The 21370-nt window shown below is 45.5% G+C and overlaps 1 protein-coding gene across 4 annotated transcripts in view; it reads left to right on the top strand.

Moving 5' to 3' along the window:
• Positions 1-1346: 1346 nt before the first annotated feature.
• Positions 1347-21370, top strand: part of DNAJC16 (DnaJ heat shock protein family (Hsp40) member C16) — a 34854-nt gene continuing 14830 nt past the window's right edge. Inside the window, exons 1-7 of one of the 4 annotated variants that reach the window (XM_084784917.1) lie at positions 1347-1448; positions 3163-3347; positions 8324-8390; positions 10174-10507; positions 14753-14937; positions 20066-20170; positions 20868-21026. In XM_084784917.1, the coding sequence (XP_084641043.1) occupies positions 3181-3347; positions 8324-8390; positions 10174-10507; positions 14753-14937; positions 20066-20170; positions 20868-21026 (1017 nt within the window). In that variant the 5' untranslated portion in view covers positions 1347-1448; positions 3163-3180. Of the gene's footprint in view, positions 1579-1628; positions 1760-1792; positions 2113-3162; positions 3348-8323; positions 8391-10173; positions 10508-14752; positions 14938-20065; positions 20171-20867; positions 21027-21370 lie in introns of those variants that run through there. The other 3 variants (XM_084784916.1, XM_084784919.1, XM_084784918.1) reach the window with 3 other exon arrangements.

The following is a 21370-nucleotide window of genomic DNA, read 5'->3' as shown; positions in this document are numbered from 1 at the left end:
ACCAAAAATCCACTTTGGAATATGCCAGAATAAAATAAAATGAAATAAAAAATTATAAAAATAAAACAATATTACACTTGATTCCCAACCGTAGCATCCAGCAACCATAAAGTACGCTGCACACTCAGATGAGCACCTGAGGAAGTCTGGGGAGAGCAGCAACAAGAAATTCAAAGGCGATCAGTCGACTCAAAGCAAAGGAGATATACCATGTTGGGATTTGGCATTTACCACTCTCATCTGACTTCATCTTGCTTTAAAAAAATAACATGAATCTGGATTGTTCTATTGGCTCTAGGGCAGGAGTTCAATCCAAAACAACCAGCTATGCACAGAAAGGAAGTAGAGCTCAGTGGTAGAGCACTTGCCTTAGCATGCATGAGGTCCTCACTTTACTACCCACTTGGGTGGGGTGGAACAGGCTTTAGCCTCGTTTTTTGTTGTTGTTGTTGTTGTTGTTGTTGTTGTTGTTTTCATTTGTTTTGCAAATATCTAAATATTCACTGGCAGCTTGTACAAACCAAGGTCTGTGCAGGCAGTGATACAGGGCAGAACAGTAAGAGATCCTACCTACAGGAGCTTACATTCCTGAAAGAGCCAAGAGACAGACAATATGAAATCAACACATAAAAGATACAGCTGGGCATGCTAGTGCACGCTTTTAACCCCAGCACTCGGTAGGCTGAGGCAAGTGGATCTTTATGAGTTCGAGGTCAGCCTGTTCCACCTAGCGAGTTCTAGGCCAGGCAAGGCTACACAATGAAACCCTGTCTCAAAAATAGATAAGTGCTAAAAGCAAGCGATTACATAAGAACTCAACACGCGGCATGGAGTAGAAAATACATCTCCCAAGAGACCTTGGTCACAGGCGGGGGAGGGGGGCGGGGAGGCAAAAAGTCAACCTCATTCACCACACTACCCCCTTTCCAGTGCTTGCTTAAATCCCAGTCTAGAACGTACTTGGGTTAATAAACAGAATTTGGAGTCTTGGATTCTAAGCTTTGGGCAAGTCTTTGGCCCTCTCTGGGCCTTGCTTTAAGGATAGGTTGGACTACGAAGAATCCCTAAGGTAGGCTCAAACTCTGACGCTCTAAGAGTCTATGAATAGGGTTAAAGTGAACTGGGACCAGCGACGGCGTCCCCGTCCTAGCAACTGTTGCTAGACGTGGGCCATCTTCTACCAACCAGTGGAAAGCCTTCCCTGGGTCCCGGCGGTCTTCCTGCTATCCCGTAATGCATAGCGACTCTGCCTCGCTAGAAGGCACGTTCTGGCCTCGCTGGTCAAGATCAAGCTTTCGGACCCAGCCGGAGAGCGCGCCCCGTTCCTATAGCAACCGCGCGAGATCCACGTGCCTACGGTGAACCGCACGGCCAAAATAAGTCCGCCGAATGAGTGGCCTACACCCGGTCTGCGGGCGCGTTCGAGGCGCGTTGTCTTTAAGTGACAGGTGACTGCCCCGGCCCTGGGCCCCGCCTCTTTCCCCTCCCCAGGTGCTCTGGTGTGGACTGGAAGCGCCGGCCCCGGCGGATTCACTGGAGCACGGAAGCTGCGGCCGGTTGGGCCGGTGCCCTTTCCCGGTAACTCCTTCCCGGCGTGGCGCGCGGACGCGGCGGGGCCCGGCAGGCTGAGGGATCTCCCGGGAGCTCCTCCGCGTCCTCAGCCCGCGCTGGGCCCGGGGGGGACCCGGGAGCGGACAGGAACCGGGGCGGCGGGGGAGGGGGCCGCCTCCCGGAAGGTCGCGACCCTGGCGGGCTCCCGGTATGAAGCTTAGTCCTGCAGAGCGTCCGGGCCAGCCGCCGCTCTTCTGCGCTTGGGGACGCCAAGGGCTACCTGTTGGCCAGCGCATCCCCTGCCCCGAGTCCCGGCCTCTGGAGCTGGAGAATGTCCGCCAAAGAACATCCCCACCTCACCCACTCTGCGGGGCTGACACTTCACTCATCCTGCTTGTGGATTCTGCTTAGTAAACCCCTTACCCACTTTACTCTTCCCCGCCCCCGCCATTGAAGATCCTGCTAGGTGCTAGTATTCAGTCACACCCTGTCAACAAAAACACAGGTTTTGGTCCTAGAGCGGTGATGAACAGACCCTCCAGTCTCTGATCCCAAAGTCTGGTGAGCTTAGATCATGTTGTCTTAAGGGAGAGACTGGCTTGCTTGTGAATTTTACTTAGCATGTGTGCGGTTCTAAACAGTGGGCAACTGTCCGTAAAGACTCCGAAGCAGCATTTGTGTCTTGCACTTGTCAAAATCTTACCCCCCCTAAGTAAAGGTGTCAGCCACTGAACATTAACACTGAGAGGTCAATATGAGTGTGGTCCATGAAAACAGTGTATGGTATAAAAGATCATAACCCTGTGTGTGTCACCAGCACCAGACTGTCCCCTCATCAGCCAGCCAGGATTATTCCAAAACCTACACTGAATTCAACCCTTCAGCTGAGTTGTAGTTAAAACATTTTAAAGCCTATTCTTTCCTGTTCTCTTTAGATGGAAAACTAAGTTTTTTTTTTCTTAACCACTTTTTCATATCTGAAGTTTCCAAACTCAATAACCAAATTGCTAACTAGATTAAAGAACAGCTTCCCATTTTCTTGTTTGAGTGAATGTGGTGGAAAAAATAATAGCAGGCTTACTGAATATTGCTGAATAATTATTTTTTAAAGTTTCATGTTTATTTAGTGCCCAGAAATGACACAGTGATCCCAGACTGTGATTCAGTACATGATAAGCCATGATGAATTTGTGAATTTATTTAATACAGTCTCGGTGAGCTACTATGAAGCCACTTATTGTAAGTTTTTAGTTTTGATAGATGAAAATGGGCATCTGAAATGTGATCTCCTGGCTATCCTGAACATACTCTCATAGTCAGTACTTATTCATTTTCAGCGATTTTTAAAAGGGCTTTTCTGACCTATTATAACTTATCTTTTATCTACAATAGTTCTTATGTGCAATATTCAAAAATAGTGACTTGTTTTTTGTTTTTTTTTTAAGATAGGGTCAACTAGATTGACACATTCCCTTTTTTTAAAAAAAAATCTTTTGCTTAATTCTCACCTTAATATCTTTATCCCTGACCTAAAAAAAAAAAAAAAAAAAAAAGGCAAAACTGTTCAGGTTTCTGCTTCTTGAACTGAAAACTAACTCTTAATCATTTCAGCTCTGGGAAGGAAGAGAGATGGAAGTGAAAAAGTTGAGCGTTTCCTGGCAATTCTTGCTAGTTCTGGTTCTGATCCTGCAAAGTCTGTCTGCGTTGGATTTTGACCCATACAGAGTCCTAGGGGTCAGCCGCACAGCCAGTCAGGCTGACATTAAAAAGGCTTATAAGAAGCTCGCTCGGGAATGGTAGGTGAAACTAGGAATAGAAGTTTACTACATGCTAAGTAGTCAGCAGTGGCTGAAGCCTAAATTATGATGGCTTGTCTGTTTTTGTTTTCAATACATATGTAGAGCTATCCAGAGCACTGATGTCCAGCTCACAGCCCGTGCTTCATTATCGTTAGTGACCCATGGTCTATGCTTACTCTGACGCACACTCCCTTCAGGAATGCTATTGCTTAGAGCATTGTCTTAGATAATGTTAGGACATTCAGTGTTCAAGTAAGATTTAACTTTGATTTAAAAAAAAAAAAAAGTAATCAAAGTGGACACGGTACCTTAACCCTTGATGATCCCAGCACTGGGAAGCAGAGGCAGGAGGCTCACCCACCCTGAGTGGAGGTCAGCCTGGGCTGTGGTGGCAAGTTCCAGGCCCACTAGAGCAGATGGTCTCAACCTGTGAGTCATGACCCCTTTGAGTTTGAACAACCCTTTCACAGGATCACCTTAGACCATCAGAATACACAGATGTCTATGTTATGATTCGTAACAGAAGCAACATTACAATTATGAAGTAGCAACAAAATTAATTTTTTGTTGGGGTCACCAGAACATGAGGAACTGCATTAAAGGGTCACAGCACGAGGAAGGTTAAGAATGATGGATCTAGAGCAAAAAAAAAAGCCAAGTAGTCAGCAGTGGTGAGCCACTGTTCTTGCTGTGTGTTATTTCTAAAGTAATTCTGTTTTTTAAAGGTTTTGTTTTTAAACCTGGGTATGGTAGCACACGCCTTTAATCCCAGGATTTGGGAGGCAGAGGCGGGTGGATCTCTGAGTTCGAGGCCAGCCTGGTCTACAAAGTGATTCCAGGAAAGCCAGGGCTACACGGAGAGACCCTGTCTCAAAAAACCCAAAGACCTATAATTGTGAGTCTATATCAAAACAGACTGCCGAATGCCCTGGAAATGGGGTATGGCCAGTTGCGAGTTGCCTGACACGAGTGCTGGAAGGTCCTCTGGAAGCGCAGCCAGCTCTCCAGCCCCTACAGAGCCATTCTCTGTGGCTATAAATGTTACAGGGAACATACACAGCTCTGTTCTCTAAATCTCTAAGATTTAAGAAAGTTTAGAATAGGTACTTTTGGCCTCCCAATTTTAAAAGATTCAAGAACCAAGTGTATTACTTTTGTATTAGAAAACTATCAGAATGTTTTTAAGACAGAAGTCTTAGTATGTATCCCTGCCTAGCCTAGAACTTACTATGTAGACCAGGCTGGCCCTGAACTCACGGAGATCCCCTTGCCTGCCAAGCGCTGTGTGCGCGCATGAGAACTATCACAATTTTACCTGTTGTTATGAGGATTGTAATTAGCGGGGAAGCCATAACTGTTTAAACTGACTTTGGGCAAACTTCTCCTGGGACAGTTTCAGCCAAGCCAAAGAGGCACAAGTGTTAAGTGGCTGCAGAGAGAGTAACAGGAGTACCATTACTGAGCACCTACCTCATGCTCACTTGTAGGCTCTGGGCGTCTCGTTGTAGCCATGTCATTAGCCCTTGAGAGAGATGCTTCAACCTGCTCTACAGATGGCAAAGTCAAATCTCAGAGTTGGTAAACCAGTATTGCCTCTCAGGCCCGCAGTTAGTTCTTCCACACCGTCAGTCGGTTGGTGCTGGGTTTTGGCCTTGCAATCACTTGCCCATCTGCTCATGACTAAGGTTAAGCAGGTTAGTGCTTTGGCAAGAAGTAGTGTTGAGTTGAGCAACCACAAAGCTGCCCTAAGCAAATGAGTTTGTAACCTTGCGTGGCTCTGGCTGACACCATTTTTTCCTCACTGGGCAGATTTAGCTTGATTTTAAACTAATTGTGGTAAGGGTAAAGGGTATAATGTTATGAATAGTATTTGGGGCCATATTCATATCGTGAGAAATCTAGAGTTGGATGCTGAAAACACAGTGTCGAATAATGCATGGCCTCTTTCCAGCAGTTCTCTGCCAAGTTGGCTTTCAGTAATATTTCAGGGCCCTGCCTCTCTGTACTTAGTAAAATGACAATTTGTGGTTAGTTCATAAATTATAGCCTTCTTTGAACAGGGTATCTGGTGTTGGCTGAGCAGAATGGTAGCTTAAGGATATGGGCCTACTACAGTGGACAGCTTTGACCTTTCTGTCTAAAGTTGTTGTGGGTTTTTTGTTTGTTTATTTGTTTGTTTCCAAGACAGGGTTTCTCTGTGTAGCCTTGGCTGTCCTGGACTCACTTTGCAGACCAGGCTGGCCTCGAACTCACAGCGATCCACCAGCCTCTGTCTCCCGAGTGCTGGGATTAAAGGTGTGCACCACTACCGCCCGGCTCTGTCTCAAGTTTTAGAAAGTGTTCTGCTGTTGGCTAAAGGAACTGTGTTCTTCCTTTCCTACTGGAGTCTCTCTTAGAGAAATCCGTAATCATACTGATTAAGTGTTGGATTTGTGCATTGAACTCGTAGTTTGCTCACGCGTTTGTACCATCCTCCCGTTTTCTCCTGTTTGGGCCCTGGCGGTTTTCTCACTTGTTTTAGTCTGTGGTACCTCTCAGAGGTTTCTATAGAAACACTGAAAGTAGCGTGATGTCCCTGCTTGACTTCCAGAGGGACCCATAACGGGGGAGAATGGCTAGCAGTTGGAGTATGTTTTGCCTAGTGCTTTCCTATATCTATCTTCCTTCCTTCCTTCCTTCCTTCCTTCCTTCCTTCCTTCCTTCCTTCCTTTTGGTTTTGTGAGACAGTGTTTCTCTGTGTAGCTCTGGCTGGCCCTGGGCTCACTTTGTAGACCAGGCTGGCCTTGAATTTACAGAGATCTGCCTGTCTCTGCCCCCTGAGTGCTGGGATTAAAGGCATGTGCCACTGTGCCTGGCTCTCCTAGTGTTTCTTAAACCTCACAAAAAAATGCTTGGTGAAACCAAGTAAAATGGCAGATTTTTTTTTCTGTTGGGAAAATCATCCTATCATAGGTTGCCCTCTGTGTTAGCAGAGTACCAAGGCCCCCTAGGAGAAGCATCCTGGCTAACATAGTCTGCTTAGCCAAAGCACACCAATCTGCCTCATTCTTGGCTGAAATTGCTTCCTGTGTCTTCATTTTTATTCCTTTAGAGGTCGTGCTAACAGCTGAGCCCATACACAATGTGCTCTTCACTTTGAAGTGGAAAGTTTGCCCCGTACAAGGCAACTCATGAATCCTTCTTGTTCCCTGAACACTGCATTGGACAGTACTCAGCCAGGGCTGAGCACCCTTCTCCAAGTATTTGCGACTTTGAGAGGTCCTCCATCTTCAGGATGCCTCCTGAGCTTCTCGGCCCATCTGTCTCCTACCTGGCTGCCGCCAGCAGGGTGTCTGCAAAGCCTGTCCTCCCCTTCGTGGCCTGTACAGCTCCTTGTGTTAAATCATCATTTGCAGGCTGCACAGTTTTATCCCTCCGTCCCTTAACCTGAGTTGATATATTAAAAGCCCTTTATTTTGGTCAGCCAGAAACATGCCATCCCGTCCCGTAAGTCTGGCTGTCTTCGGGGTGCCTGCTTGACATTTACTTTTTTACCTCACCGATATTATGACAAGGATTCGGTGGTTAAGGGCAGTGTCCAAACACGACGCGTTTGAAGGTCCTTGTTTTTAGAGAGAGTAAAATATGGAATAAAACCCACTCAGACATTCCTGCTTGAATAAGTTTACTGTATTGCAGTTGTCTTTTTTTAAATCTCAGTGCATTTGTTATGTTGTCAGTCTTTTCTACTTTCCTGTGAATTATTTTTCTTCTGGGAATGTTTGCTAGAGAATTTCATAAGGTTAGCAGAAATGATTAGATAAATAATAAATGGAGCAGGGCTTGATGGTGCACGCCTTTAATTCCAGTCCTTGGGAGGCAGGTAGATTTCTGTTAGTTTGAGGCCAGCTTGGTCTACAAACAGAGTCCCAAGACAGCCAAGGGTACATAGAGGGACCCTGTCTCAAAACAACAGCAAAGAATAAATGGGGCTGGGCATGGTAGAACAGTCCTGTGACCCCAGCTTGCAGGAGAATGGAGAGTTGGGGCCAGCCATGCTGCGTAGCAAGATTCAGTGTCACACAGCCACGTAGCCTCTTCATTCCATGACCACTGAGTCTTTATGAAAGTCTGGTGTCCATCTTGGGGGGCAGCAAGTGTGGCTAGTCCCTGCTCTCCAGAAAATTCCCAGAGCTGCCTGCGGGAGGTGGTGCACACCTGCAGTCCCACACTTTGAGGTAGAAACAGGAGGCCCTGGAGTTTAAAACCACCCTTGGCTACCTGAGACTCTGTGTCAAAAGCAGTTTCCGTTCCCAAAGACAATGTGACTATAAACATGAAAAGACGCAGAATATCATGGCTGCAAATGCAAACAGCAGGTGTCAACTAGTTCTGACATAAGCTGTGATAACCTTGCACGGACTCTGGGTTTTCTCACAGCCTAAACACGTGGCCTTGAAACTATTGCCCATGTGTAGGAAATAAAGGCAGAGTGGGATCAGCGGGGCCATGGCAGAAGCCGAGCATCTGATCTGAGAGTGAGCAGCAAGCATGGAAAATGTACTGCTACAGCTTTGCCTGCACCCACTGCCTGGGAAGGGAAGGGGAAAAACTCAAACAACCTGCAGAATGACCCTGACACAGGGAGGAAACACCCTGCCCAGGGATGCCATGAGTAACTGATTTAACCTTGAGCCCGCTTGAGTTGAGGATGAGGTTACACACATGTCACCTCTGCTCAGTAGTGTGCTTTAGTGGTCTCTGGTGCTTTGAAAACATGCCCAGCTGGGGCATCTTGGGAGAGCATTGCTGCATTAAAGTTGCATTGTTTTATGGCCATGTGAAGTAACTGACTATGTCTACCATTTATTTTAGGAAACTGTCCTAACTAAACAACTTTCCCTTGGCTTCTGGTGTTGTGAGCTGTGTGTGTAAGGTAATAAAATGACTGCGTAAAAAAATTCTCTTCTCACTGGCTGCCATCTGTGTTTCAGGCATCCTGACAAAAATAAAGACCCTGGAGCAGAGGACAAGTTCATTCAGATCAGCAAGGCTTATGAGGTACCCTGTCAGCGGCTGCAGTGCCTCTATTAGCTCCTAGAAAATGGGGTGCAGGGACTGGGGGGTGGCTCAGCATCTCAGCCACTCAAGCAGGAGGTGCACCGTTTTGGAGCTGCAGAACTCACACAAATGCCATCTGCAATCTCAGATCTCAGAAAGCCTAGAAAGGCTCCCCGCGGCAAGCTGCCTAGCTAGCCTAGCCTTATCTGAGAGCTCTGGGTTCAGCTGAGAGACTCTGCCTCAAAGAATCATAAGGTGCAGAGCGACTGGGCAGAACTAGCACCGGCCTTGCAGTTCCACAAGCCTGGGAGCTCACGGACATGCAAACAGCAATGCAAACACTTACTCAAAGCAAAATAAGGGAGAGCAGGCCAGAGGCAATGAGTACTGTGACATCCCCTCAGCAGGGCACATTGCCCACACCTGGACGCAGTTTCCTCATGATGTTAGAGAAGATATCTTTGCCCCTTCCAGCATGTTGAAGCAAGCGCATGCACATTGCAGCTCCTAGAAACCTGGCCCACTTTGAAAGCTTTAATTAGAATTGTGCACTTCTCCAGACAGATGTCTGCTTTGATCATAGACACTCAGGTTAAAGAGTCTCACACCAATGTTTGCCTGGTTACAAGATTACAAGTAGCTGCTTTTTTTTTTTTTTTTTTTTTTTTTTTGAGACAGAATTCCTCTGTGTAATAGCCCTGACTATCCTGAAACTCACTGAGATCCACCTACCTCTGCCTCTGCCTCCCAAGTGCTGGGATTAAAGGTGTGCGCCACCATGCCCAGCAACACAAGTAACTTTAAAACACAAGATTTTTTTTTTTGTCAGCTTAAGTAGCATGGCCTAGAGTACACAGAAGCTGTGAGTCCCTGGCCGCCTGATTTGTTAGGTGATGAGGCACTACAGTGACTCATCACCCTAAGAAAATTGTCAATGTTAGTCTTCAGAGCTAGGTTTTGGTCAAACAAAGTCTGTGGTGAGCTGGCTCCATGAGTAAGGGCGCCAGCCATCAGGCCTAAACACTGCATAACCCAGAACCCATGGAGGGACGGAGGGAGCTGACTGCTACAAGTTGTCCTCTGACCTTCACACCTGTGCTTTGGCAGACATTAAATAAATGTGAGTGCCAACACTGAAGTCAGCTCGTACATATGGCACTGGCCTCTACGCTTTGATTACTTTTAGACGTTGAAGCTTACCATAGCTTGGTCCAGATGACTCTTAACTGCAGAGGTTCGTACGGCCAGAGTTACGGTCTTCGATGGATCTGGTGATGTCATTATGTCAGGTCTCATTTGGTGTTGCTGGGGTGGTTGGTGGCTTTAATGTCAACATGAATGTAAAGATCTCAACAAATGACATTTGGGGTTTTAATGGTTCTGGAAGTTTGAGTTTAACTTATTTTATGTATGTGTGTATTTTGTGGGCTTACATAGCCACAGCACTCACGTAGAGGTCAGAGGACAACTTGCAGAAGTCAGTTGTCTCCTGCCATGGAGATTCTGGGAATGGTCAGGTTGTAATCAATCTCTCCCTCCCATCCCCCGACCCTTGCTGGAGGTTGAACCCAGCATCCTTACTAAAAATTTATTAGAAATCTACCTCTGTCTTTTAGGCTGCGTTCAGTAAAGCCATTTAGGGCTAGGGTATGCCAAGTGGTAAAGGGTTTGCCAAGTGTGCACAAGGCCTGCCTTCAGTCCTCCATTCCAAAAGTGGGGAGGGTGAGAAGGGACAGTCCTTTCGTCAACACTTCGTCCTTTAGACAACTCTTCTTCCTTACAGATCCTGTCCAATGAGGAAAAGAGAACGAACTACGACCACTATGGTGATGCTGGTGAGAGCCAAGGCTACCAGAAGCAACAGCGGGAGTATCGCTTCCGCCATTTCCATGAGAACTTTTATTTCGATGAGTCGTTTTTTCACTTCCCTTTCAATTCGGAGCGGCGAGACTCAATCGATGAGAAGCACTTGTTGCACTTTTCACACTATGTGAATGAAGTAGTTCCTGATAGCTTCAGAAAGCCCTACCTCATCAAGATCACGTCAGATTGGTGCTTTAGCTGTATCCATATCGAGCCTGTCTGGAAAGAAGTGGTTCAGGAGCTGGAAGGACTGGGTAAGTCATTTCCTCATTAGCATACATTTGTACAGGAGGTGTCACACAAGGGCATGCTTTTTTTCTCCTTAAGATTTTACGTATTTTATGTGTACATTCACCCACATGTATGTATATATGCTACATGCATATGGTCTCCCTGGAGACCAGAAGAGGCCATTAGATTCCTAGGAGCTAGAGTTAGAAGTGGTTGTAAACTGCCCTGTGCGTGCTTGGAACTGAGCCCAGGTCCTCTGTAAGAGCTGCTTGTTTCTGTGTCTGTCTGTCTGTGTCTGTCTGTCTGTCTCTCTCGTTCTCAATACCTAATCAGCAGATCCTAAGCTAAGAGAGAAACACTGTCTCCAAAGCTAAGGTCCATGGCACCTGGGGAATGATTTAAGGTTGAACTCAGCCCTCCATAGGTGTACACAGACTCACATACATGGGGGTGCAGCTGAGTGGTAGCTTGTGCTTAGTCTGCTTGGGACCCTGGCTGCAGTACCCCTGGACCACTGTGGAAACAGTAAGCTGGGGAAAGACAAAGCGGGCTTCAGGAAATGCTGCGTGTGGGGAACATAGCTTTAATATAAGCCAGCGTGAGCCTCCTAGAACGACTTGAAGTCAGTGAAGGTTACAGACACGCCAGCGCGCCGGGGCCGAGGCTCGGAGCTTTAGTATCCCTGCATCGTCAAAGACCAGGAATGCTGGGGCTGGCGCAAGCTAAGTTTAAGGAGCTAAAAGAGTAGACGGGGCCAGTGAACACATCACAGAGTCACATTGTCTTTTTGTAAATCATAGTTTCCTCCCAAGTGGCCTGGGTGCTGCTTTGCAGGGTTTGCGCAGAATAGTGTGTGAATCGTTTAGAAGAACAGTCTGTTCATTATGTTAAGAACAGGCTACAACAGGAAAAACCGCTTAGAAGACCACTGAAGCCGCCAGCCAAGAGGGATAAGGAAGCTGTGTGCCACAGTGCACACCTGTGTGATCTGCACCTAGGGATCCAGAAGCAAGAGGATTGGGTGTTCAGGATCATCCTTGGCTACAAAGTGAAGTGAGAGGAAGCAGAAGAGGAGGACAAGTGGAGGCGTGGTCAGAGCTGATGATTGGCATCTTCTGAAGAGAGGACCAGGAGGCTTGCTGGCAGATTGCATGTGGGAGTGAGGGTAGTGTCATTGGGCAGTGTGACGGGAGGAATGGAGCTGCCATATTGTATTGGAATGGCAAAGGCAGTGGTGGAGCTGCTGTGGGAAGAGACCAGGAGTTCAGTTTCAGGTGCTTGACACTCAAGTCTACCAGATACCAAAATTACATCTCTTTACTGGCTGTTAGTCTTGCACTTAGGAGAGTAGCTGGCCCTTCAGACATACCGGCCAAATAAAGAACGTGAGAGGACATGGGCACTAAGTGAAGCAAGTATCAGGTGAAAAGCGAGATGTCAGGCGACCCTACTCTATTGCTCATGCACACACAGAAGGGAGTGAACAGCTGAGTACAAAACTGCCAGCAGCTCATGCTATATGGGCTCCTGATGGTATTAACTTGTTCACTTTTTGCTTTGGTTTGGTTTTTCAAGACAGGATTTCTCTGTGTAGTCTTGGCTGTCCTGGACTCATTTTGTAGACCAGACCAGCCTCAAACTCACAGAGATCCTCCTGCCTCTGCCTCCTGAGCGCAGGCATTAAAGGTGTGTGCCATCATGGCTGGCTTGTTTTGTTTTTTGAGATGGGGTTTCTCTGTGTAGCCTTGGCTGTCCTGGACTTCCTTTATAGACCAGGCTGGCCTCGAACTCAGAGATCTGCCTACCTCTGCCTCCCAAGTGCTGGGATTACAAGTGTGTGCCACCACGCCTGGCTAACTTTGTTCACTTTTTAAAAGTTTTTTTTTAAATTATTGCTGCCGGGCAGGTGGATCTCTACGAGTTTTGAGACCAGCCTGGTCTACACAGCAAGTCCAGGACAGCCAGGGTGACAGAGAAACCCTGTCTCAAAAAAACAAACAAAAATTATTATTATTATCATCATTATCACTATTATTATTGTTATTATTGTTGGTTTTTAGGTGTGCTTGTGTATGTCATATGTGTGTGAAATGCCAAAGCACATGTGTGGGGGTCAGAGAACAAATTTTGGGAATCAGCTCTTGCTTTACACGCTGTTTTAAGGCACAGTCTCTTGAGTCTGCCATGCTGTGTGCTCCAGGATTGCTGGCCCACAGGCTTCTCTGTGGTTCTCTGCCTCCTGTCTCTCCATAGGAATGCTGAGATTGCAGGTGCACACCACTACATCCAGCTTTTTACCTGGGTATCTGAACTCAAGTCATTAGGCCTGTGTGGCAAGCTATTTTTACCCACTAAGCCATCTCCTGGCCCCTTCTTTCACTTCCTAAATTATAGAATAAAAAAATAAATAAAAAGAGGAGGAGTAAAAGATAGAAAAGTAGTTTGTATTTTTACAATCCTTTCAAATTATTATTTTATGTGAATGGATGTTTTTCCCACATCCATGTCTGGGTTTTATTTGGGACAAGGTGTGGTGGTTTGAGTAAAAATGCCACTCATAGGCTTGTATATTTGAATACTTAGTCAGGGAGTGACAGCCCTTGGGAAGGATTAGGAGGTGTGGCTTTGTTAGAGTAGGTGTGGTTTTCTTAGAGGAAGTCTGTCACTGGGGGTAGAGATTTCAAAAGCCCAAGCCATTCCCAGTGGCTCACTCTTCCTGCTGCCTGCTGATCCGAATGTAGAATTCTCAGCCATTTCTCCAGCAGCATGTGTCTGCCTGTGTGCCACCACGCTCCTTGCCATGTTACAATGCACTAAACCTCTGGAGATGTAAGCCAGCCTTAATTGAATGCTTTCTTTTATAAGAGTTGCTGTGGTCGTGGTGTCTCTTCACAGCAAAAGAACAGTAACTAAGACACACAGTTTCTCTAAGTAGCCTTGGCTGGCATGGAACTTGATATGTAGACCCGGCTGGTCTCAAAACTCACAGAAATCCACCTGCTTCTGCCTCCTAGTACTGGGTTTAAAGGTGTGTGCCATCATGCGTGGCCCATCGTGGACATCTCTGTACCACGTGTGTGCCCGGTGCCCGAGGAGGGTGTCTGATGCTGTGGAACTGGAGTTACAGACAGCTTTGAGTCGCCACTTGGATGCTGGGAACTGAACCTAGATCACAGTACAGCCAGTGCTCTTAACTTCTGAACCATGTCACTGGGTGGTGGTGGCGGCGGCGGCGCACGCCTTTAATCCCAGCACTCAAGAGGCAGAGGCAGGAGGATCACTGTGAGTTCAAGGCCAGCCTGATCTACAAAGTGAGTCTAGGACAGCCAAGGATACACAGAGAAACCCTGTCTCGAAAAAACAAAAACAAAACCACAAAACTTCTGAACCATCTCTCCAGTCCCCAAATTGGTAGTTTATTTTATTTTATTGGGTATTGGGGTGTGAGGAGACACACACATGCAAGAGCAAGCATGTGGAGGACAGAGGGCAGCCCTTGGAGCTGATTCTCTTCTCCCACCTTCCCATGAGTGCCGGGGATCAAACTCAGATGATCACCTTGTACAGCACAGTTACCCACTGAGCCGTCTCACAGGCCCACAATTTGTACACTTAAGCATTTCAATATAGTGTGTAGAAAGGAGAGATGTGTCATTCCCAAGGGTGACATGTGACTTTCTCCTAATGGTCAGTCATAGGCAGTGGTGCTGGGTGAGGTACCGTTGCTGAGTTGTTGGCCTCTTAGGTGGTTCATACATGTTTGTTTATGGGTAGGAACATGGTATACAGATTTCTCTCTCTCTGTCTCTATCTCTCGAATTTACTTTGTGTGTGTGTGTGTGTGTGTGTGTGTGTGTGTGTGTGTGTGTGTGTTTTCACAAGATAGTGTGCAAAGGTCAGAGGGCAGTTCTCTCCTTCTATCTTGTGGGTTCCAGGGATGGACCTCAGGCTTGACAGCAAGGTCCTCTACCCGCAGCGCCATCTCTCTGACTCTCTTTTCTTTTAAAGAATTTCCTCATAACCTGCTCCCACAACTAGAAATACAAGCTTAAAAGATACGCAGGCTTACAGCCATTTGTAACTATTGCCAGATTGCTGGATAGAGAAGCTGACTAATCTAGAGTTCTAAGAGGGACAGAATGCTAAGCCAGCCGTGAGAAAACTGTTGGCCCAGCCCAGATAGGCTTCCTTTCCACTGCAAAGGACGTGTCAGCATTCCTTCCTGCCAGTCTTAACAAAGCTTCATGGAGCTCTTATATGCTTTTCAGGTGTAGGGATTGGTGTTGTCCATGCTGGGTACGAAAGACGCCTGGCCCATCACCTGGGAGCACACAGCACCCCATCCATCCTAGGAATCATCAATGGGAAAATCTCCTTCTTCCACAATGCGGTGGTTCACGAGAACCTACGGCAGTTCGTAGAGAATCTTCTTCCAGGGAACTTGGTGGAGAAGGTAAGTGTCCCTGAGAATGCTCCTGCCAGCTGGAACCTCCCAGTCTTCGCTCTGAGCAGTCAAGATACACACCATTTCCTTACACCAAATCATACGATGGCGCCTGGGAGACTGAAGGCTAAATCAGTAACACACAGCGGCAGAGAACTCACTGCTGTTAGTAAGCAGCTCACAGGAACCTGATCTGAAGCTACAGTCCTGTTTCCTAAACAACAACAAAGTTAGGTCACATGGTAGGATTTATGGCTCATTCGTTTATTCATATGCATATATTTGTCCTGTGCAAATAAGAAAATCAAGCCGTGCATGGTAGTGCACAACTATAATCCCAGCACTCAGGAGGCAGAGGCAGGCAGATCACTATGAATTCGAAGCCAGCCTGGTCTACAAAGCAAGTCCAGGACAGCCAAGGCTACACAGAAACCCTGACTCAGAAAACAAAACAAAACAACCCCAAAACAATGAAGAAACAAACAAGAGAAGAAAGAAAGAAAATATGAAAATTAGATTACATTGTATTATTTCTGGAACTTTACAAGCTTGGTGAGAAGCCAGTCATGGTGGTGCACGCCTTTAATCCCAGCATTTGAGAGACAGAGGAAAGCAGATCTGTGTGGGTTCAAGGCTAGATTGACCTATATAGCAAGTTCTAGAACAGCCAGGGCTACTTGGAGGGAATTTGTCTTAAATAGAAAACAAAAAGTAAAAGCTAATTGAGGGCCAGAGAGCTGGCTCAGAAGGTAAAGGGGCTTGTTGCCAAGCCTGATAACGTGAATGTGATTCCCAAAGACCCACAGAATGTTCCAGAATCCTGCCAGCTGGAACCTCCCAGTCTTCACTCTGAATTAATTAGTAATATAGTAAATTATTAAGGCAATAGTTTTCTTTTTGTTTGTTTGTTTGGTTTTGATTTTTCAAGACAGGGTTTCTTTGTGTAGGCCTGGGTATCCTGTGCTTGCTTTGTAGACTAGGCTGGCCTCAAACTCAGAGATTTGCCTGCCTCCGCCTCCCGAGGGCTGGGATTAAAGGCCTGCAGCCCCACGCCCAGCTGGCAGTAGTTTTCTTTAACCGGCTAGTTCCCCAATGACAGACACAGAAAGACTATATGATTTATTTTTAAGCTATAAGCACTGTGCTGGGCAGAATCTGAGTTACTCTAATCCTAGTACCTTTAAAACCCAGATTAAAAATCAATGACTTGGCAAACTGATGACTCCCAGGGTGGCTTCTACTCCACCAGTCTGTCCCTACAGCCATGTGCTCAGTTTTCCTCCCAGCATTCATGAACACATCTCTTCTCCATATCACCTGACGAAAAAACCCTTGTTCTCTCTCCTTCCCAGAGTTCCTTTTTCCCTACCAGGAAGTCCCACTTTCCACTTCCTGTCCTTTTGCCCAGCTGATTGGCCAGACAGTTCTTTTTGGTTTTTTGAGACAGGATTTCTCTGTGCAGCCTTGGCTGTCCTAGATCACTTTGTAGACCAGGCTGGCCTCGAACTCACAGTGATTTGCCAGCTTCTGCCTCCCAAGTACTGGGATTAAAGGGTTGTGCCACCAAATAGCTCTTTATTGACAACTGCTGCAGGTATACAAGACATTCCAGCTGGGTATGATGGCGCACGCTTTTAATCCCAGAGCTTGGGATGCAGAGGCACGTGGATCACTGTGAGTTTAAGGCCAGCCTGGTCTACAGAGAGTGCCCAGAACAGCCAAGGCTACACAGAGAAACCCTGTATAAAAAAAAACAAAAACAAAAAAAGCCAAAGACATTCCTCCACAATTCCCCCTTTTAGTCTAATAAAAGGCCCTCTTTTACATCTATATATTATTCTACATGTATATAACAGCAGGAAGAACCAGGAAACAATCAGGAAAGTTACATTCATAGTGTTTTCCTTATTTGTATTTTGGCAACCTTGGAGAAAATACTATTTTCCCTATCTTGATGATTCTAAAATTCTGTACTTAAATCAATCTCTATCATATCTATATCTCATATCTATCAACCTAAAAATATCTATCTAGACCTAAAAATACCTCCTTAATTCCTAAGCAATTAAGCTTAACTGTAAAAGGATACCTATCTGGTCTTCAACCCCAGCAGAGACTTGAGAAGGAATAATTACCTAAGTAAGCAGGAAGTACTGGCTAGCAACTTCTAAAAATAAAAAATGATAGAGATAGTTCACTGCCTGGACAGCCATCCAAAAATTCTGTAACTCTGGAGCATCATCTTCAGCCTTGTGGTCTAGTATATTTGTGAAGCAGGAACTATTAAGGACTTGCTTACCCTGTCTTCCATGCTTGCTCATTTTAGGCAGAATTCTGTCTGTGGTAGAAATGAGGACAGGTGTTTTGCTTGCCACATTTGAAGCCATCTCCATATGGAGATTCTTCAATGCTCATCTTTGAGGTAGACTGGGGTTGCTTCCAGGAGGAGCTGACATGTCTCATTGTCGAAGAATCCTTAAAATAAAATAAAAAATCTTTAAATGCCATTTTCTGCAGGTCTCTCAGGTTTTGAAGACCACTTACTGATTCATTTTTATGTAATCTATAGAATCATCTCTCTGTTAAACCTAGGATGTATATTCCTATGCTAAATTAGACTAGTATCTGACATGACCATGAGTTGATCAACTAACAATTAACTTGCATTATTTAATTATCCTAACAGTTTGTAATACTGGCTTTAAAAGTACTGGAAGTAGGGGCTGGAGAGATGGCTCAGAGGTGAAGAGCACTGGCTGCTCTTCCAAAGGTCATGAGTTCAATTCCCAGCAACCACATGGTGGCTCACAGCCATCAATAATGAAGTCTGATGCCCTCTTCTGGCCTGCAGGTGTATATGCAGGCAGAGCACTGTATACATAATAAATAAATCTTTTTTAAAATATATATATAATAAATAAATCTTTTTTTTAAAAGTACTGGAAGCAAACCTCGTATTATACAGAGTTGTATGGGTACAATACCCCATACTAGAATAGGAGTGTGTGTGTGTGTGTGTGTGTGTGTGTGTCTGTGTGTGAGACAAAGTAACCTAACCTTGAATTTGTATCAATATATTAAAATAACCTTATTTTAAAATAGAACAATATTTATAAGTTGAAGAGTAGCTATAACAACCCACCATTTGTCTTATTATTCCTGTAAGATATTTCTATATCTCCTATCTTTCTTTTCAACCCTTTTCTCCTTGCCTAAGAAGGAAGATAGAGAAAAGAAAAATAAAAAAGAGAAATCCCCGAGTCTAACTTCATTTTCTCTCTGAATAAGACCATTAATAACTTGTAACCAACCTTTTTAAAGCACCAAGCATCTACTACCCGGGAAAACAACCGAAATCTAACCACCCCACCTTAATGGAAATGGAATGTTGTTCTCTTAAGGTTGCTTCCTGCCAATTTTGGGGAGTAGAATACCTTTTGGGGGCCCAAGTAGGTTTAGGAAAAAAATGGTTAAGCTAGCAGTAACGTTCATGGTCCAGCCTCTAAATGTTGAGAAATTCTAGGCTTAATTAGAAGTCCTGTTTGGAGCAGTCTGAAATGCTGGACTAATTGAGATCAGCAGCTTTCTTTGAAGCTGTCCTGGGAGCAGGCTCTGAGAAGGAACAGTCATCGAAGCAGTCGAGGCTGGAACATGCAGGGTGCTGGAACAGATATGTCAGGATCTCAGCATCCTGGAGGATTCGTCCTGTCAGTTCTAATCCAGCATCAATGTCTCGTTCTTTTGTTCTGAAAATGTAATTCTCGCAAGTATTATACCGTCCTAAAATTATAAATGTATGAGATGTGCGGTATACACAGATCAGTTAAGGATGGTTCTTTGCTCCTTATATGAGCAAAAGAAAGACATCTGTAAATCTTCATTTATGCCATATGAAGAATGGCATGTAATAATAAATTATGGGATTCTGTAGCCATCAAGAAATAATTGGCTGTATATAGACATTTATGTCTCAGCCAGTCTCAAAGCTATTCCCATGTAGCGGGATAAGCAATATAAGTTACCCGCTTGCTCTGCAATTTGAAGTCATATACTTTAGACTGATACAATTTAGTGGTCTCTTTTTTTTTTAACCTAAGTCTGTATATTACTATTATCATTGAACAGCAATCATTATCATGTTGAAATCAAAGCAAGGTTGTATAGATCTAAATACCCTCTTCTGGGCTCTTGGGCACCTGTTGTGTTGGGCCAAGCTGATACCTGATTCCGGTGAGAAGGCCTCATGTTTAAAGAGACAAGCTGCTTGCCATGAGCACCCACATGGTGGAAGGAGAACTGACTCCTGAAAGGGTCCCTCCGACCCACACATGGATGCATAGCTCATGTACCTACACACATACACAAAATAAACGAATGTAGTTTTGTTGGTGTTTGAGTCTTAGGTGCTCTACAAGAGCAGCATGCTCCCTTACCTGCTGAGCATCCCTCCAGTCTGACAGAAGCCGTTCTACAGGATGAGCACTCTGTACCTTCTGCTCAAGTCCACTATGGGGGCCAAGGCCCCGCTTGTGCTTAGAGATGCCCTGGATTCAGTCCCATGACTCCTACCAAAAACCAAACAAGAAAGAACCAACTTGAGAAGTGACTTTATATTTTTAATTAATTTATTTAATTTTAATTTATTCACTTCATATCCCTATTGTAGCCCCCTCCCTTGTCTTCTCCCTGTCCCTCCATGCCTCCCTCTCCCTCCCCTTCCCCATCCTAAGCCTCATAAAGGGGGAGCCCTCCATCCCTACCGTCTGACCCTAGCCTATCAAGTCTCATCAGGACCACATCTTTTTATTTTTTTGTTTTTATAAACAAGGTCTTTATACATCATATACTGACAGAAGTATAATAAGTTGTTGAGAATTAAATATTGGTGCAAAAGAGATGCCTCAGTAGTTAAGAGCACTGGCTGCTTTTCCAGAAAACCTGGGTTCAGTTCCCAGCACCCAAATAGACGCTTACAACCACTGTAGCTCCAGTTGCAGGGAATTTGATAGCCTCTTCTGACCTTTATGAGCACCAGACACGTGTGGTGCCCATACATCCATACAGGCAAAACATTCATACACAGATAAATCTTCTTTTTAGTTAAATATTGCAACTAACCTTCTATTTCCAATTTAAGGTTACAAATAAAAATTACGTGCGATTCCTCTCTGGCTGGCAGCAGGAGAATAAGCCTCACGCGCTCTTGTTTGGCCAGACGCCGGCGGTGCCACTGCTATACAAGGTAAGTCATCCTCGACAGCAGCTGGCAGGGAGCCAGCTCTGTGTCACAGCCTGAGCCTGCTTATCTTCGTAGAGTTATGTATTTGAGCCTTTCTAACTTAAAAATCCCAAATCAGAAAACTCTTGAACATCAGTGCCTTGCCACAGCAAAAAAGTCCACCCCGACCTCATGTGACAATTGACAGTCCAGACATAGGCACACTGGAATGTATGCAGTTATCTTCACCCGTTGTGTGTAACATACAGATTTGAGGTTTAAATTTGGTGCTGTCCCCAAGAATACTTCATAATGGACCTGCTAATATTCCAAACTCTGAAGGAGTTGGAACCATTTTGGTCTCAAGTGTTTGTGATAAGGCTGCTCAGCCTGTGGGAATTTATTGCTGGAATGGACAACACACACACACACGCACATGGACACGGACACACACACATGGACACACATGGACACACTGATGCACCCAGGCAAGATTTTAGCATAATGAAAATCTTGTTTTATCTCTTGAGAAAATTAGTTGTGTTTACCTTTGCTGAGCTTTTGTGTGTGGAGTACCATGGACTTTCTGCAGTCAATGCTGGAGGGTGAGGAAGACTCACAGGTCTCCATCAGCTGGCAGCTCATTTTAGCTTTGATGTTAACAGGTTTGCTCGGTTCCGAGCTGTCCCTTTCATTTCCTTCCTCTCTTACACCCTTACAGCTGACAGCCTTTGCATACAAAGATTACGTGTCGTTTGGGTATGTGTACGTCGGCTTGAGAGGCACAGAGGAGATGACCAGGCAGTACAACGTCAACGTCTATGCACCCACCATGCTGATCTTCAAAGAGCACATAAACAAGCCTGCCGACGTGATCCAGGTATGTGCGCCTCATGTAACTGAGCAACAGAAGTGAACTGGAAAGCAAGCTTTTCTCTCAGTACTGGAGGGATCAGGAGTTCAAGGTCATTCTCAACTATATAATGAGTCTGAGGTTAGCCTGAGCCTCAAAGACAGAGGAAGGAATGGGAGGGAGGGATCCGGATCCAGATGACTCTGGGTAAAAGTGCTTACTGCCTAGCCTGACCCTGAGTCCTGTCCATGGGACCCAGTGGTAAAGGGAGAAAACCAACTCCTGCACATCATCCTCTGACCTCTGAGTGTGCTCAGGCACACACGGGCACACTCATGAATAAACCACAGAAAGACAAAACTGCAAAGGAG

This window comes from Acomys minous (assembly GCF_964271855.1).
Source record: "Acomys minous genome assembly, chromosome: 6".
Classification (NCBI taxonomy): domain Eukaryota; kingdom Metazoa; phylum Chordata; class Mammalia; order Rodentia; family Muridae; genus Acomys; species Acomys minous.
This window is presented reverse-complemented; position numbering and strand designations above follow the sequence as displayed.